The sequence below is a fragment of the Peromyscus californicus genome, unplaced genomic scaffold, assembly GCF_007827085.1.
Source record: "Peromyscus californicus insignis strain IS unplaced genomic scaffold, ASM782708v3 Scaffold_1__1_contigs__length_55948999, whole genome shotgun sequence".
Lineage (NCBI taxonomy): Eukaryota > Metazoa > Chordata > Mammalia > Rodentia > Cricetidae > Peromyscus > Peromyscus californicus.
Genome location: NW_026294492.1, coordinates 10,493,209 through 10,510,463, shown reverse-complemented (window position 1 = coordinate 10,510,463; position 17,255 = coordinate 10,493,209). Strand labels below are relative to the sequence as shown.

Genomic DNA, 17,255 nt, shown 5'->3' with positions numbered 1-17,255 from the left:
TTATTTCGGCAGGCAGAAGTATAATGGATTTTAATATTTTCTTGTCACCCATATTTAGAAGCCTGTTTATTGTCACTGTTCCCTCAGGAAATCCTAGGGGCGCCTCATGCATCTGAACAGAGATATGATGCTGAATTTTTCAAGAAGTTCAGAAGTCAGAATATTGTTCTCTCAGCAAGAACGTATGCTCGGGTAATTGCTTTTTGTAAATAGAGTAATTATGGTTATTAACACTAAATCTTGGAGCTGTGTAGTTAATGGTAGTGCATGCATATACTCTTACACTGTCTTCTCTGTTGTAATATTAACTGTACAGAAAATGGAGCTATGTTTCGATACTGTCGCCATTGGAGTTTTAAAATAAAGAGTTTTATAGTGTTAGATTAAGAAACATGGAAATAAGGAAAAGCAAAGGATATTTCAAAATAACTCATCAGAACTGTATGCAAAATGCAGTTTTAAATTTTGAATGGTGTCATAAAAATCAGTCCTTTATTTCTAAAGTTCTTTATAGACTCTTGTGCCTTGCCTGTCCTCCAGGAGAGTAATGTGCAAGCCCTGGAGATCCTGCTGACATACCATGGCTCCGATCTGCTCCCTCATCGCCTTGCTATCCTCTCCAACTTCCCAGAAACCACCTCTCCACATGAATACTCAGTCCTGTTGCCTGAGGCTTGGTATGCTACTCTGTCTTATCGATTATGATTGTGAGCATGTGTGTTTAATGGTGTCTTACATTTCAACAAATAGCCTTTTAAAACTTAGTTAAAATGAACAAAAGTGTATTTACCAAAATAAGATCCCCTTCATGTGGACTCGTTTCCTTCCTAAAAACAATGCTTAGGCTGACAATGCCTGCTTGAATTGTTATCTCTTTGAGAAACCAGACTGTAGTTCTGATGAGATTAGTGACCCTGCAGTGTCTGCTTCCTATGCCCCTCATCAGCCTTGTCTCCAGAGACAGAAAGGTGAATTCAAAATATGATGAGTGGGACTAATGGTCTTCATTTCACATCAAGGCTGATGGATGAGTGGTCACAGCAGGCATCTAGATTCTAAGCCAGTGTAGACATCAAGCCCCAGTATTACCATGGATGCTCTCCTGGAGACCTCAGTATCTCTTTTTATTTATCTTATTTGTATTTTTGTTTTGAGTGCTGGGGTCATAGGTCAGCATGACACGGGCACACTAGCTCGTCTTTAAGTGGCACAAGGGTGACTGTGTAAATTCAGTCCTTCCATTGAAATAAGAGGCTACTGGTGTCCTTAGGAGACAGGAAGAAGCTCCATGTGGGTGTTCCTCCCAGGATCCAAAGGCCTGAAAAGTCTGTTTTTGTTTTAATGCATTGAAAAGACATTGGTTTTTCTATCTCTTTATTGAATTTCACATTTATGTCTTATTCTGAATTGCTTATTTTGTTCACCTGCTTATTATATTCTCTTTGAATTCAGTCAGGAATTCATTGCATATTTGAGTTCATTGAGCCGTCTTGCAATCATTCTTTTGAATTCTTTGTTTGGGATTTAATTTAATTAACTCTTGTTGTAATCTGTTAGAACAGTGTTGGTAAATTTGCAAGGAGCCATATTGCCTGAGTTCTTTCATGTTTCTTGGCGTCTGTGCATTTTGAATTAGATCATTGGTTGGAATTTTTGAAATCATCTGTGTTATTTTAGGTGAAGGATTTATGGGGTCCAAGTGGTAGGACTAGTCTGTTTGGTGTGTTGTTCCTAACTGTGAGGTTTTTCTTTCCCTCAGTAGCTAAACCTTCACCCAATTTTCTCATGACACTGGAGATAATCTCCAAACATTATGCCTCCCAAACTGCAAAAGCAGCCATAAGTGATAGTCTGAATATTAAATACACTAGCATCCATTCAACATAATTGCCCCTTCAACTCTAGTAACTTTTAGAGAATGAAAAGCCTAGAGAGTCTGCTTGTACTGATTTATTAGTTAGGGAGTGTAGGAATGAAAAGGGAGTCAGTTAAGGTTGACTGGGAATTAATAGCAGAGCAACAGGAAAAGTCGTAGAGAAAGAGGAAATAAAGGGAGAACAGCAATAACAGGGACACAAGGCAGCTCCAGCTGCAGGCAGAACAGAAGCAGAGTGCTGGAGAGAAATGCACTCACAGACCTTAGATCGGTCACGACACTGAGGGTGAGATGTGGGACCCCATTCCCAGGCTAGCCCGATCCCTTTGGGAGAGCCAGTCTTAGACAGGCAGGGGTTGGAGGATTGAAACAGTATGGAACAAAGTAGTGTACAAGTCAGAATTGATCAGTTAGTGTCTGTTTCTGAGACCTGCCTGAGTACGCTTCCAGTGTCTGCCCTGCTTTTCCTTCTTGGGCTCTTGGGCTGGTGTTCTCTGATGAGAGCAGAACCTCTGTGGTGTTCGGCTTCTTATGCTGATCTTCATGCTTTGTCTCACAACCACAGTGTGTGGTTCGTGGGTCAGACAGTGGGTACTCCGTGAATCTGGGATTTTATGTGAGCAAACTGGATGTATGCTTTTCTTTTCCAGAAAGTGTCCTAAGGAAAGTTGTAAGTAGTTCCATTTGAAGGGTTGAGGGGACCATTCACAGTGTGCTTGCCAGTTCTGGCTGTCTGGCCCTTCCTTGTAGCATCTGACTGTCTGTCTGTCCCATGAGCATGGGAGGATGCCTGTTTCTCTCCCTCTTGGACCAGACTGCTCTTGGTGGGGTAACTGGGAGGACTCAGGAGAGGTGCTGAAGTGACTGTGACTCAGCCCGTGCCTTTCCTTGGAGCTGGAGCGCCCAGCACAGTTTACCATAGGAGTACACGCTGCACTGGCCAGGCCGGGCTGCTCCTGGTGAGCCAGTATTTTTGTAAAGAATTATTTCTCATTTCAATTATGTATGGGTGTGTACTCATGCATAGGGATGGCAGTGCATATTTGCAAATATCTGTGGAGGCTCAATGTGTCTGATCCCCTGGATCTGGACTTACAGGCCGTCTGTCATGAGTCTCCTGACATGGTGCTAGGACCTGAACCAAGGTCCTGTGTGAGAGCAGGAACACTCTAAACTACCGAGCTGCCTCTAGTTCCTGATTAGCCAGTTTTGAATGATCCAAGTTTATCATTCCCGTGGCCAGGAACATCCTATTTTGTGTTTTATATTGTTATTTTTAAATCATCAGGTGTACTTGACATTGATGAAATGTGACCAAGTGATGTAAAGCTTTAGAATTAGATTTTTCTCTGTCACATGTGATGTATCATTTCATTACTACCTATTCTATGTCAGTTACAAATATATTTACATTTTGTGTTTTGAGTGGCTGTTTTTCAGGCCCCAGAGCACATTTCTTTTTTAGGATCCTTGTTTACTCAATAGACATACTCATTGCCTAAGTGAGTTTTTATTTTTCATAATTATGATTATGTAGAGCTTATTTAAGAAAGAATTTTCCTTATTTCAACCTAGATTTCTTTATTTTGCCACCTTTTTCTCCCCTATAAAATCTTTTCAGCATGATGACTGTGACCTGCTGAAAGGTACTTTGGGTACCTTGGTTGTCTGGAAGTTATGCAGCTAGGCGTGAGAGTGCTGGATCCCAGTTGCCTGTGACTCAGTGTGCATGTCTAGTTTGTTACGGGCACTTCCACCGAAGTGTAATGTGAAGTGGTGTGATTTTAAAATCTAAAGTGGTCCTTCCTGTTGTGAGAATGAGTGAGAGAATGACTTACTGTCTTAGTTAGCATTTTTTATTGTTGTGATAAAACACCATGAACTGAAGCAATCTGGGGAGAAAGGTTTATTTCATTTTACAGCTTATAGTCCATCATCCAGGGAAGTCAGGCAGGAACTCAAGGCAGGAACCTGCAAGCAGGAACTGAAACAGAAGCTGTGAGGAACTGTGCTCACTGGCTTGTTCCTATGACTGGCTCAGCCTGCTTTCTTATACACCTAAGGACCACTTGTCCATGGATGGCCGTGCCACTGTGGGCTGAGCCCTTCTACGTCAATTATCTACAAAGAACATGCCCCACAGGCTGGCCTACTGGTCAGTCTGATGGGATAGTTTTCTCAATTGAGATTCCCTCTTCTCAGATGACCCTAGCCTTTATCAAATTGACAGACGGTAACCACACACATGCATGCAGAGGCCACTTGGAACAGTGTCCGGAGTGCATGCTGTTAGCAGTTACTAACAGAGTTTCCTACTAAGTTCGGCCTTAGGTTCTTGGACTCTTTGTATACTTACTGGATCAGACTTCTTATTGGATCAAGTGTTTATTTTCATAAATGTCGGAAGAAGAATAGAGAATTCCTGTGTTCTTCTGTTAGTCTAGAGTCCCATCTCATTCATATATACAGAGCACATTTTTCAAAATAAGAAATCATCGAGTTATCATTTCCGCCATATTGTGACACATGCATTACTAAAAATCTTTGCCTTGTACACATCGCTTAAGGAAACTGGAAACTGCAGTGCATGTTAGAGAAATGAGGTTAGAGGCGTTTGTCTCTCTGGCGGAAAGTAGCAGCTAATAAAACTTACAGCATGGTTTGATATGTGTGAACTGATGATCACACAGTACTAAAGCACAGCACTGATGAGAGCTGAGAAAGCTTTTGTTCAGAAGCCTTTCGCTCAGCATCCGAACACTGCAGGTTGTGAGTTCTAGGGACGTGGAAGAGGAAGGTAACAGAAACCTGATGGAAACTTGAAATTCCAGGTGTGGTTGGAATGGCGTCTAATGTACTTGCTGAAAGAGGAAGCTGGTTGCCATTGAGGAGTACGCATGCACGTGGGAATTGGTGCTGTTTTTGTCCATCTAGCTGGCATGTGCCCCAAGGATAGCTTAAAACATTGTGTGAGTCTTTTGATGGTAGGAAAGTGCAGTTCTCTAGTGTGGGCTTTGTAGATGATACCGTTTTGTCTCACTGTCAAAAGGCTGGACATGCCAGAAGCATCCCCCAGAGAAAATTGTGCATTGGCAATGAGAAATAGGCCATCTGTAAGTTGTTTGCTCGTGCATCCGTTTATTGGGATATATTTATGTTTGAAACCATTATAGCCAACTCACTATACAATGAAGTAGCTACAGATTTATTTATTTAGTGTTTTCCTAATATCCCTTTTCTAGTTGAAGAGCCTGTCTCAGGTTACTACATTGCATTTAGACTTCATTTACTTGAATTAAAAAAAAATTTATTTTTAACTTTTTTTATGTGTGCAAGTGTTTTGCCAGCATGTATGTACATGTACCACTTGCATGCCTTGTACCCGTGGAAGCCAGAAGAAGGCATTGTAGCCCTGGAATTGGAGTTAGAGATGGTTGTGAACTGCCAGGTGGGTCCTGGGAACTGAGCACAGGTGTGCTGTAAGAGCAGCAAGTTCTCCTACCCACTAAGTCACTCACCTCTCGATTCCCCTTCATGTACCTTTAGCACACGGAAGTGAGCTCTGTACTTAAGTATCTGTCAGCTCTGAAATTCATTGACAGAGTTACTAGTTCATAAAAACATATATTCCTGGATGATCAGAAGAAAAGACTGCATATTTGTGCTATCATTGCGAAGTGTTTATAGTGTAAGTGTTGAGATTTTATTAGTGGGATAGGATGTCTGCAGCACTTGCTTCTTACAGTTCAGGAAACTGTGACTGTGACATCTTTGCAGTGTGTGTGTCTTTAACCATGGAAATTTAGTGAGGTCACTTGGCAGTTGAAGGTTTGACTCTGAAAAGTGTCCTGTCCCATGCAGAAGGACTGCGAATGGTCACTGCATTGCAGACATTCCCATTGTCTTTCCTGGTTTTGTGATAGTTAATGATCAAGTCCCACATTTCTGATTACTATTTTTGTTTAGTTCCCTAATGTTTTGTATGTCGTATTGTCAAGGCTAAGTGTAAAGATGACTAAATAAGCAATTTCAGAACAAATTTGATTTTGTCAAATTGATTTACTTTATATTTTAAATCATTAATATAATTTTTGGTGGGGAGAGTTGAGTCAAAGTTGCCATATAGACTGGGTTGGCCATGAACTCACTATGAGGATTAGGCTAGCCTCAGACTCAACAGTGTTCCTCCTGCCTTAGCCTTCTGAGTACTGGGATTAGGTGTGTACCACCATGCCTGATGCCAAACTATTCACACAACTGACATCACTATAGTAACCTGCAGTTCTCTGAAATGCGACAGGTGGAACATTTTCTATTACGTCAGTGTTAACTGGTCAGTTTTCATTTCAGAAGGTATCGTGCTATTGTTTTATCTTCCTTGAAAATCACCAGTAGATCCTTCCACAGTTAGTTTCTGTGGATGTAATTTTATAGTTTTATAAATACTCTGGAAGGTTGTTTGCTATAAAGAATGTATTAATGGTATCTTGTAAAGCAGATATTTTTTCTTTCTTTTTTTTTTTTAAATCTTAATCTTTTTTCATTGAAATGAGTATATGTGAGACTGATTTAAAAGTTAAGAAGAGCCGGGCGGTGGTGGCGCATGCCTTTAATCCCAGCACTTGGGAGGCAGAGCCAAGCGGATCTCTGTGAGTTCGAGGCCAGCCTGGGCTACAGAGTGAGTTCCAGGAAAGGCGCCAAAGCTACACAGAGAAACCCTGTCTCGAAAAACAAAACAAAACAAAAAAACCCCAAAAAACAACAAAAAAAATTAAGATATTTTAAAATTATTTCATTTTCTTTGAAAAGACAGCTTAAAGAATAAGACAGAAGATTTTGTGTTATTTCAGTAGAAATTTTAGCTAGTGTTTGTGTTTCATTATATAGGTATTAGCTTGGGTAGGTAGATATAAATATGAATGCAGTATGTTCTCTTTCTCCACATAAATTATAATCTAGTAGGGAAGACAGAGGTAGGTTCAGATATAAGAATCTGATAGCTAGTGTTTGTTTTTCATTATATAGGTATTAGCTTGAATAGGTACATATAAATATGAATGCAATATGTTCTCTTTCTCCACATAAATTGTAATCTAATAGGGAAGACAGAGGTAGGTTCAGATATAAGAATCTGACAAACTATTTAAGATGAGAGGATGGAGTGGACCAAATGTCTCAGTGGGTAAAGGATGCCCAACATGGTGGAATGAGAGAACTGACTTCTGTGTGTTGTCCTTTGACCCTTACACTTGAGCCATGGCAGGTGTGTGCCCAAATACATACATATGTAGATGCTACAGTTAATAAAAATGCAAACGATTGGTTCATAGGAGGAATACAGATAGGTTTACCGATAGGAGAGACTGCATTCCATTGTAAAGCAGGATCAGGAAAAACCTTCTCGGAGAAGGCAGTGTTTGGATCTAAGCCTTGAAAGGCCAGTGTGTAATTCTGGAAAGTCTGAGTAGAAAAAGGATAGTTGGAAGAATATTTAATCTGAGGCTGTTCATGTTCTCAACAGTATTATATTAGTTATTCACAAGTCCTTGATTAACTCCTTGGCTGAAAATGCGTCAGCAGCCAGGCATATTGGCTCACGTCTGTAATCTCGGCTCTTGGCAGCTCGAGGAATGGGAAATGCATGCCGTGAGTTTGAAGCTAGCCTGGGTTATGATGAGGGAAAACAATGTAATTCTTTCCAACAAAGAAGTATGAGATCTTAGTTTACTTATCTTTTATATGTAGCCTAGTGTTTTCAATAGTAAAGTTTCTGTCTTGAAGTTTTCAAAAGTAGTTTTGTTGTGTGTTCTATCGTCACTATATTTTCATTGTTATGATGAAATATATAAAATGAAAAGTTGATCAGTTATCTACTGATTCAGTTCCCACTTGCATAGATTGTCCCTGAGTTGTTGTGAGCAGACAGTAAAGTGACTGTGACTGGGTTGGTCCTAAGTAGAGGCCTCTGGGCCACTGTCACCAGAGAGGAGCACTCTTAAATGGACTGTGCTGGCCGTTTGTGAATCCAGGAACTCGGGGTTGTCTTAGGGAGAGCTGGTCCCTAGTCTAACTGCATGTCTGTCTGGAGGCATAGTAGGCTTGTACATGTCTTGTTATGGTGGATACTTGAGACATAGGTTGGATTCATCCTTGTCTCCCTGTTATTTTAAGGGAAAATGGGTTTAGGGTGATTTCTCTGATTAAGAAGATAGAAACTAAGTTTTCAAACTAAAAATTACAGCATTGGCATTATGTCAGTATTGCTGATGTTAGCTGTCTGGGACCCTGGTGGTTCCTTAAAAAATTAGGGTGTAATGACTAATCTATTTTCTCTTATTCAAACATTTCAAGATTGAAGTTAGAAGATCTGCTTACAGTTTATATTCTCATTTTGCACATACAGTTTTCATGGTATATTCCTGAAGTAAGCAGAAAAGGAATTATCATCAAACATTTCGGGGGCAGTTATGAACCAGGCTTTGAAATTGGAATTGACAATTAATGTTAATTGCATTACTGTTCTACAGTGGATGTAACTATTGCCAAATAATCTTTTTTTTTTTTTTTTGGTTTTTCAAGACAGGGTTTCTCTGTGTAGCTTTGCGCCTTTCCTGGAACTCACTTGGTAGTCCAGGCTGGCCTCGAACTCACAGAGATCCACCTGGCTCTGCCTCCCGAGTGCTGGGGCCAAATAATCTTAATGTGACTTAGTGTGAAGCTTCTGTTTTTATTTGAAACTAAAGTTGTATGAGATGGTACCCCACACACACCTTGTTTGTTTTCAAGCCGGTGTCTTACCCTAAATAGATGGAATTAATAGACCGAGTGTTATTGATTGCAACAAAATTGGACTTTTAATGGACATAAAAGTTTTTTTCTCGTCATTCATTTTCTTTTAAACTTACACGACCTTACTGATGGTTTTAGAACCTATGATCCCTAAACAGAGTATAACTTATTCTCAGTGGCTGAATAGCCTCAGGGAAGGAGTTCCTGTAATTCTCTCTGATCACACAATGTCTTTGCTAGTCAAAATTTCATTAATATGTAAATACTTGTCAGTAGCAGCACTTTGTCTTTCTCCTGCTATATTTAATTAACATATAAATAACCCAGGGAGACACTTCCTCCAATTTTTGATGTAGCCAAGTCTGTTTAAACATTGTATTTGCAATAAGAAAAATGCTATCAGGAATCAGTCATATTTAGTAATAAAACATGCATTAAGATGTTTTGATTCAGTGTGTACCCATTTTATTTAATGTTAAAATTGTGGATGCTCTGCACAAAAAACTGGAAAAAGCCCATGGTGTGTATTCACTGTTCTCATGACCTGGTGCTGATGTGGGGAGATGGTGGTGTGTGTGCTGCGCGGAAAATGCAGAGCTTTCTAGGTCCGAGTTTAGACTGGTTCTTGGGGCTGATCCTGTTTTGCTGGGCTACTTTTGGAAACCCCAGTTCCAAGCACTTCTGTGGTGTTCAGGGGATGCTGATGGTGTTCACAGTGAGGCTGAGGAGGTCACAGGGAGGCTGAGGAGGTCACAGTGAGACTGAGGAGGTCATGATGAGACTGAGGAGGTCATGATGAGACTGAGGAGGTCATGATGAGGCTGAGGAGGTCATGGTGAGGCTAGGGGGTCACAGGGAGGCTGAGGACGTCACAGGGAGGCTGAGGAGGTCACAGGGAGGCTGAGGAGGTCATGAGGAGGCTGAGGAGGTCACAGTGAGGCTGAGGAGGTCACAGTGAGGCTAGGGGGTCACAGGGAGGCTGAGGAGGTCACAGGGAGGCTGAGGAGGTCACAGGGGGGCTGAGGAGGTCACACAGAAGCCGTTGGTGTTTTCTGGAAATGATTTTGACGCAGATGTGGTCATTTAGGGAGAGGTGGGGGTATGTAGTGAAAGCACATGAGTGAAGTGGGTATGGGCTTTTCAAAACAGCAAGTTGCACTTTAGTAACTTAAGAGTTGCCTTATATATTTTGGTGATTTTTATTTTTTATTTTTGGGTGTTGCTGAGAATTGAGTGTCATGCATGTGTACTGGATTACTGGTTACTATCCTTAATTTATCCTTAAAATTACATCACTAACGTGCTTATTTATTTATATTGAAATGTGCACGTGCGTAGCTCACCCTTGAGCAGGTCAAAAGATGAATCTGAGGTGTCCTCTCCTCTTCTTCACGTTAGTTTTTTGAGATCTGCTCTGTCAGTGAACTTGGAGCTTGCTGTTTTAGCGACACTGGCTGGCCGTGCATTTCCAGGGTCTGCCTGTCTCTACCCCCTCTCCCTAGTGGTATGGTTACATGATAGGAACTGTCAAGTCCAGCTTTTCACATGGGTGCTGAGGACCTCAGGTTCTCATGCATGCTCAGCAAGTACGTTGCCCATCTTGTCAGCCCCAGGAATTAATTTTTATGTAATAGAAACCCTAGGTTAGTACCTGGAATGCAGTGGGAAGAAATACAGACTGAAAAGACGAAGCCAGTAATCACAAGAGCCAAGTGAGTCCTTTCTGTAGTAGATCTCAAGGGAGTTAAGACTTGTTTCGATGGTGAACTGTTTTTCATCTTGTGAGATTCTCAGGCAGGTGCAGGTTCCGAGCTGACAAGGGAGCGAGTGTGAAGCCGTAGGACACATACACATAGGCAGCTGGACATGTTTGTAAAAGGAATATTGTTTCTACATAGGGCGTCTTCGAAAATGTTGTGTCAAAATTCTCAACTCTCAGCTCCAAGAAATTTCACCTAGACTCTGGGTTGTCAGCCTCCTCTCTCTTCCAGTGTCCCCTTAACTTTCCCTGTCTTTATCCTAGAACATGGTATTTCCCCCCTCCCTCCTCCTTTCTTCCCTCCCTCCCTCCCTTCTTCCCTCCTTCCCTCCTCCCTCCCTCTCCTTTTCTTCCCACTTCTTTTGTCATTGGAGGATTCTTCAAATGTTGGAGTAACAATAGGCATCTTGAGTAAGATGCTGACTTGATTAAATCACGAACTGTTTGTAGTTCAGAGCATCCTGGTTTGAAAGCTGTTTATCCAAATAAAATAGCTATCTGAGATAAACACTAGTTATTTACAATCCAGTGATCTTGGTGTTTAGTCTTCCTCTGTAACTGACATTTTAAAATTTATTGTTTAGTAAATTTGTAAACCTTGATTTAATTTATATTTCTAGTTCTTAAGATTTTTTTTGAGCACTTTGATTTGACATGCCCCAGATTGGAGATTATCAGTGGATCTGTTCCTACACATTGTTTCCTGACATTTATTTTTCAGTGATTATTTTTGAACTCATGAATTACATATCTGTACATTTATAATTGTGACATATAGCTCATGGGATGTTCTATTGAGAACTAAATGAAACAGTGCACCTACATAAATTTATTTCGTTATCATCATATGTTGTTATTATGTATACCGTAGTGTTAGGACCATGATTCATGTAGAGTTATTTACCAGAAATATTTACATTTAGTGAAGGGACAAAATATATTCTAGGAAACTAAGGAGATAATAGTAAGAACTCCAGGAAAACGTAAGGACTAGGCCACCTATACTGTCAGAAGATTAAGTAAGGGTAATCCGGTGATAAATGGTGAGGCTATACAACAAAAATTAAGTGATGTAAATAAGGTCGGAGTTGAGCTGTGAAAGGCAGAATGCTTATAGGTTAGGTCTTGGGATGGCTAAGAACATACATTCTGGAACTAGACAATCTAGGTTCAAAACCTCTTAATAGCTACCTGATCTTTAACACATCGCTTTGTATTTTTGTGTCTCTGCTATGAAGCAGGAAAGACAATATTTTTGTCTATAAGGACTGCTGAATACATACACACGTATATATGTTTCACATACATACATACATACATACATGTATATGTATACATGTGCACACACATTTAGGATATATAACAGTTGATTATTTGGGACTTTATTCTCACTCATTAAGTACTATATAGACATAGTCACGCTGTACAGAGTGAGCTTTGTAGATAGTGTATGAAATGCCTGTTGAGCACAGCCCTGTGGGTCTCTGTATTGTTCGATTTCTAGTGTATCTGCTGCTTTCGGAGGCACTCAGCATAGATCTCCAGGCAGGAATATGCAGAGATTTTGAAGGTGACAATAAAGATATTGATCTTCCTGTGGTTTGTGGTTTTGCTTAGGCATTATGTTATTTGTGCTGGTTTTGGTTATATGAATGAGTAGGATATAAAAACATTATCCTCCTTCGTTTCTATTTCAAATCTATGAGCACTATAAACTCATATAGGGTCCCGGTTAGTAATGTCTATCTGTACACTTCCTGAGCCCTTCGGAATGTTTCAGCTGTGTAATTGATAATTCAGGTGTCATCTGTTTGTATCTCTGCCCTGGTGTAGTTAATAGACCAAGTTAGATTGGTCAGGGTCTGGTTGGCGTTAGGTAATGTGGAGTAAGGACTCCATTAGTGTCTTCTCCAATGGTTTTGTATTAACCTAGGCCATAAAGGTTAGGGAGCAGGAGTCACTGGGTTTTCTCCCTTTGATTCCTTCTTATTTGGTAGCAGGGCTTTTTGATGAGAATAGTCCTCATCAGTCCTTGCATTATAGCTCTCTAGCACCATCAAATTTAATAGGTTTTCTCCCTCCCCAAATGACATATGGACAGCCTTAAATGCAGTTGGCTCCTATACATGAAAGCTGTACTTGAGAGATTTTGATTTGGTCTCCTATTTCCTTCTGATGCATGTGACATGTAATGATGTTAGCTTGATTGGACTGAGACACTCCAGGGGGCTAGTAAAACCCAGCTAGATGTGTATGAGTGCTTTCTGAGGATGATTGTATCGCATGGAGCTGAGCATTTTTGGGACCGCCCTGTCCTCCCCTTCTGAGGTGCTGCCTCATCTCAGGCCCAAAATGTTGGAGTCAGTGTGAGACCTTTGAAACCACAGACCCAAAGCAGCCTTGTTTTCTTGGATATTTGTCATAATATCAGCAAGTCTGACGAACAAAATGCGGCATTGCAAATATGAGTGTTACACAGTGAATAAAGCATGTGTTTCTATCTTTCTTATTTCTGTCACGCTAACTGCTTATTATAAGGCTGACTCCGTGAATGTTTTATGTCTGAGACTCTTGAGTGTTTGCCAGTTAGGTTTATTTTTGACAAAGTTAGAACATTGCACCCAGGTTTGTGGGTGCCTTCTTTCTTTGTGACTTCCCTTATGGCAAACCAAGCTATCCTATTTTGGTCTCAGGACCTTCATTGTCTCTCTCGAAATCAGAGCCAACCTTTCATTATTGTAGAGGTAGTAATGGTGGAAGACACCAATTTTATTCTGGTAATGTCTCTACTCATTGGTTGTTGACATTATTCATCTCAGAGAGAACATTCTTGATTACACAACTGACTTTTCTGGCAAGTTCTATAGTGGAAATGCAATTGGACTTCATGTCTTTTCCTTAAACTGTAATGATTTTTTCAAACTAGTACTACTTTGAGATATTCAAATAATTTCTTTCTCATTTTTATACTTGGTAGTAAGCATTCAGTATGAAGACCAATCTTTTTGGAAATTGTTAGTATGATGTTATAGCTTACCATACAGTACATCTTGCAATGTTAGCTAAAATCATATTTTTCTTGTATTTACTACTTAGAAACAACCTTCATGCTGATGTTAGAAATACTATAATGGTTAGTTAGTGCTGAACATTTACTGTGTGCTGGGAGCCATGTAAGAACGTTATATACTAATTTAATCTTCTGCAAGTCTAAAGTCAGAATGATGCCTTTGGGCAGGCCCTTTTCTGTGTTGGTCCTGAGTGGGAACTGGCTTTGTGATGGGTTCCCACTGAGTATGTGATCATCTCGACTTGTTTAGTGATGATAACCCAGTGTAGTTATATGTATATATATGTATATATATACATATACATATATACATATGTATGTATATGTATATATATGTAGGCCCAATTTTTCCTTATTTTGGAGGCTTTATTTGCCAGAACATTCTCTTCTCTATTAAGTAATCAAAATAAATACAGTCTACTTCTTAAAACCAATGCATACAAGGTAGCAGTTAGTAGCAATATAGTGTCTACCCAGCCTTTGTTTCCAAGGCATAGAACACGGCATGGACAAAAGAACTTTTGGAAGTCTGTTCTTTATACAGTTTGCTTGAAATAAAACATTTATATTTAGTGGAAGAAGTGTTTGGTGAGAGGATTGTTGACTATAATAGAACTTATTATGTTCATTCCTTTCCTGCTGACAGATAAATGCTACCTTCAAATGAAACCAGCATAGTTAATTACTCAGAAAAACATGTGAACAGGGCTCTAATACAAAGAATCCTAAAGTCAAACAAAAGCAGCCATTGCTTTGTAAAGAGAACGTTTCAGTTTACTAGGTTATTTTTTTTTAAAGTGGGGATGATGTATTTAAATTTCTGAATTCAAGTGGCATGTGAAAAAGGAAGAGTAAGATGAACAAAAAGGTATATATACATGCAGCTTTTGCTCCCAGAACTTGGCTTAAAGGCTTCATGAGTAGCTGAGATTCTACAGTTGTGGGTTGTAGCAGTAGGATTTCTAGTGTTTTGTGAACTGTAATTTCACATTGGTGGTTGACTTACATGATTAGCATTTTACTGGTAAACACAGTTAATGAAAAGGTTTTCTCTAAATTTCCTTGAACATTCTGTCATTCTGTTTATCTTGTGAATGAGTAAGTTGTTTTGAATTGTGAAGAATGGCTGGCGTGTTGCTCCGCTCACTGATGTGACAGAACATTGACTAGATGCAATGTACAGAGGGAGATTTATCCTGGCTTGTGGAGGGATATAGTCCATTATGGTGGGAAGGGATGAATGTGCAGTAGCTGGTCTTTTCATGGTAGCATTCAGGAAGAAGGGGAGGAGTGGGGGACAGAGACCCAGAGAGAAGAAGACAGGCCCTACCTCCTAAAGGGTTCCACATTTTCCTCAAACAGTTGTCATCACCTGGGGACCAGACGTACTGAGACATGAGCCTATGGGGCATTTTATATCTGAACTGTGGCCGTGAGTTTCAGAGATGACTCTGTTCTTCTCCTCCCCTCCCCATATGACATACAGTGAAATGCCCACCTGTCTTTCCAGTCAGATACAAACAGATGCTCTCAACAGTTGAGTTCCCAAGCATCCTAACCAGGCATGTAGCTTTGCCTCCATCTAATGGGGTTAGGAAGTTGTTCCTCATCTCAGTCTGGTCTGTATAAGCCTGTACTGTATAGGCATAACTCTGCTACTATGAATAGAGTATTTGCTTCTGTTGCCATATTATAGTTCTCACTTTTTATGAGGACACTTTTTAAATTTTTTGTTCTGTTAATTATTTAACTCAGTAAACACGTATTTTTTAAGAGTCTGGTAAATGTCAGACACTATTTTAGTTGCTAAGGATATAGCAGTAGACAAAATAAGTAAAAACCTTGCTGTGTTAGTTACTGTTTGAGTTGCCGTGATAAAATACTCGGATAAAAACGACCTAAGGGAGAAATGGTTTCGTGGCTCTGGATTCTTAGTGCAACCCATCATGGCTGAGAAGTCAGGGTGGCCAGAGTTTGAAGCAGCTGCTCTTGGTGATTCCACAGTCAGAATGTTATTAATGAGTGCTTGTGCTCAGTTTATTTCCTCGTTTTCCTAAGATCCAGTACCCCATCCCAGGGAATGATGCCACAGTACCCCATCCCAGGGAATGATGCCACAGTACCCCATCCCAGGGAATGATGCCATAGTACCCCATCCCTGCAGTGAGTGGGAAGACCCACCACAGTTAACCAGGTAAAGATAATCCCCCCAACATCCCGAGAAGCCTGTCTTCTGTTATTCCAGACCTCAAGTTGACAAGTGAGATTAATCTTGAAGCCTGCCATGAAGGAGTCTTAATTCTAGTTTGGAAAGAGACCCTTCCTTCTTTCTCTTCGTTGTTACCATTTGAGATAAAATTAAGAACTTACTATTCTCTTTCAGCCAGTCCTATGATCTTCTAAAAGGGATTATAAAATAATTTGTAGTAACAGCTGCAAGAAAACAAAGCAACAAAAAGAAATTTTGCTTATTTTCTCTGGCATGTTCCCGCTCTTTGAGTCAGAGTCTCACTATGTAGCCTGAGATGACCTAGAATGTACTGTGTGTTCAGTGTTAGTTTTGATATACCCCTATACTTGGCTTTTGTTTTTTATTGTGTAAGCATTGGTGATCAGATCTGAAAGTGAGCCATGTTTGGTAGAAGTTCATTTCCTAAGACTAGTACCACTGGAAGGTGAAGAAAATAATCTAGCTGGCCATTTTTAGATTGCAGGACTGAGTGGAGGTATTGCACTTTAAAGGCATTGTGTACTGTGTGGGCCATAGTCAGAGCTCAGTAAATCCTGAAGAGTGTTGCTGGTCATTTCTTACATGATGAGGAGGGAGCTAGCTGTACTCTGCTAATAAAGTAAAACACGTCATTCCTAACAGACTCTCTAGGTCTACCTTTCACTGTAGGCCTCTGAGCAGAATTATTTTTACTGTTTTAATGGGTTTCTTACTCATTTCATTCAATAAAGATCCATAAAAGTGTTTTCCAATTTTCTAGAGTACATTGCACATTCAGCTTGCCTGGCCCAGGGCCCTGTCCTTACTAATTGTTGTAGTAAGGACTTTGGGGTTCTGTACATCCTCTGTAGAAAATACAAATATCAGCTTGTAATATGTTTTTCTGGAATTCTTTTTGAAAACATTTTGTGTAGCTTAAGGAGCCGTGTCTGCTTTGATTTGAAAAGTTATAATAGCTGCCCAGATGCACTTTTTCTCCTTCTCGATTCATTGGGCTAATTTGTTGTTCAGTTAGCAGAGTGGGCATCATCATCATCTCCACCCGAAATGCTGTCTTTCTCACTTTTCATTCCAGCAGTTTGCAATAAGATATTTCTGACAGCAAAGGGAATAAAATCGTCTATTTGGTGACAAATGAATAATACTATGGCTTTGCCCCGTATCAGCATCTGAATGATTCCATTATTTAAAAATCTGAGCATAAATATGTTCACATTGTGTCTTTGGCATTTGGTTTGGTAGTCTAGTCTATTATGTGTAGGCTGAAAAGCTGTACTTGTAGTAGAGCATCTCATCGACTTACTTAATATTGGGGGACCTTGCTCAGACTCATTTGTTCCAGCAATGTCTAGTGGCAGGATGCTGTTGATTGATGAGCCACTGCTGCTCCTTCCCCACCCTCCTCAGCTCTGCCTCCACTGCAGAACCCTCCGGTGCTTTCCTGTTCCATTTCACGTGAAGACCAGTCTCTTTACCAATGTAACTTCCCAGTGTTTATGGAGCGTTTCTTGTGTAGAGCTTGTTTCACAAT

At 40.2% G+C, this 17,255-nt stretch overlaps 1 protein-coding gene across 5 annotated transcripts in view; it reads left to right on the top strand.

Moving 5' to 3' along the window:
* Nbas (NBAS subunit of NRZ tethering complex) overlaps positions 1 to 17,255 on the top strand; it is a 281,500-nt gene that overhangs the window by 72,829 nt on the left and 191,416 nt on the right. For all 5 annotated transcript variants that reach the window (XM_052745880.1, XM_052745878.1, XM_052745879.1 and 2 more), the window contains exons 20-21: positions 88 to 192; positions 541 to 677. In XM_052745880.1, the coding sequence (XP_052601840.1) occupies positions 88 to 192; positions 541 to 677 (242 nt within the window). The remainder of the gene's footprint in view (positions 1 to 87; positions 193 to 540; positions 678 to 17,255) is intronic.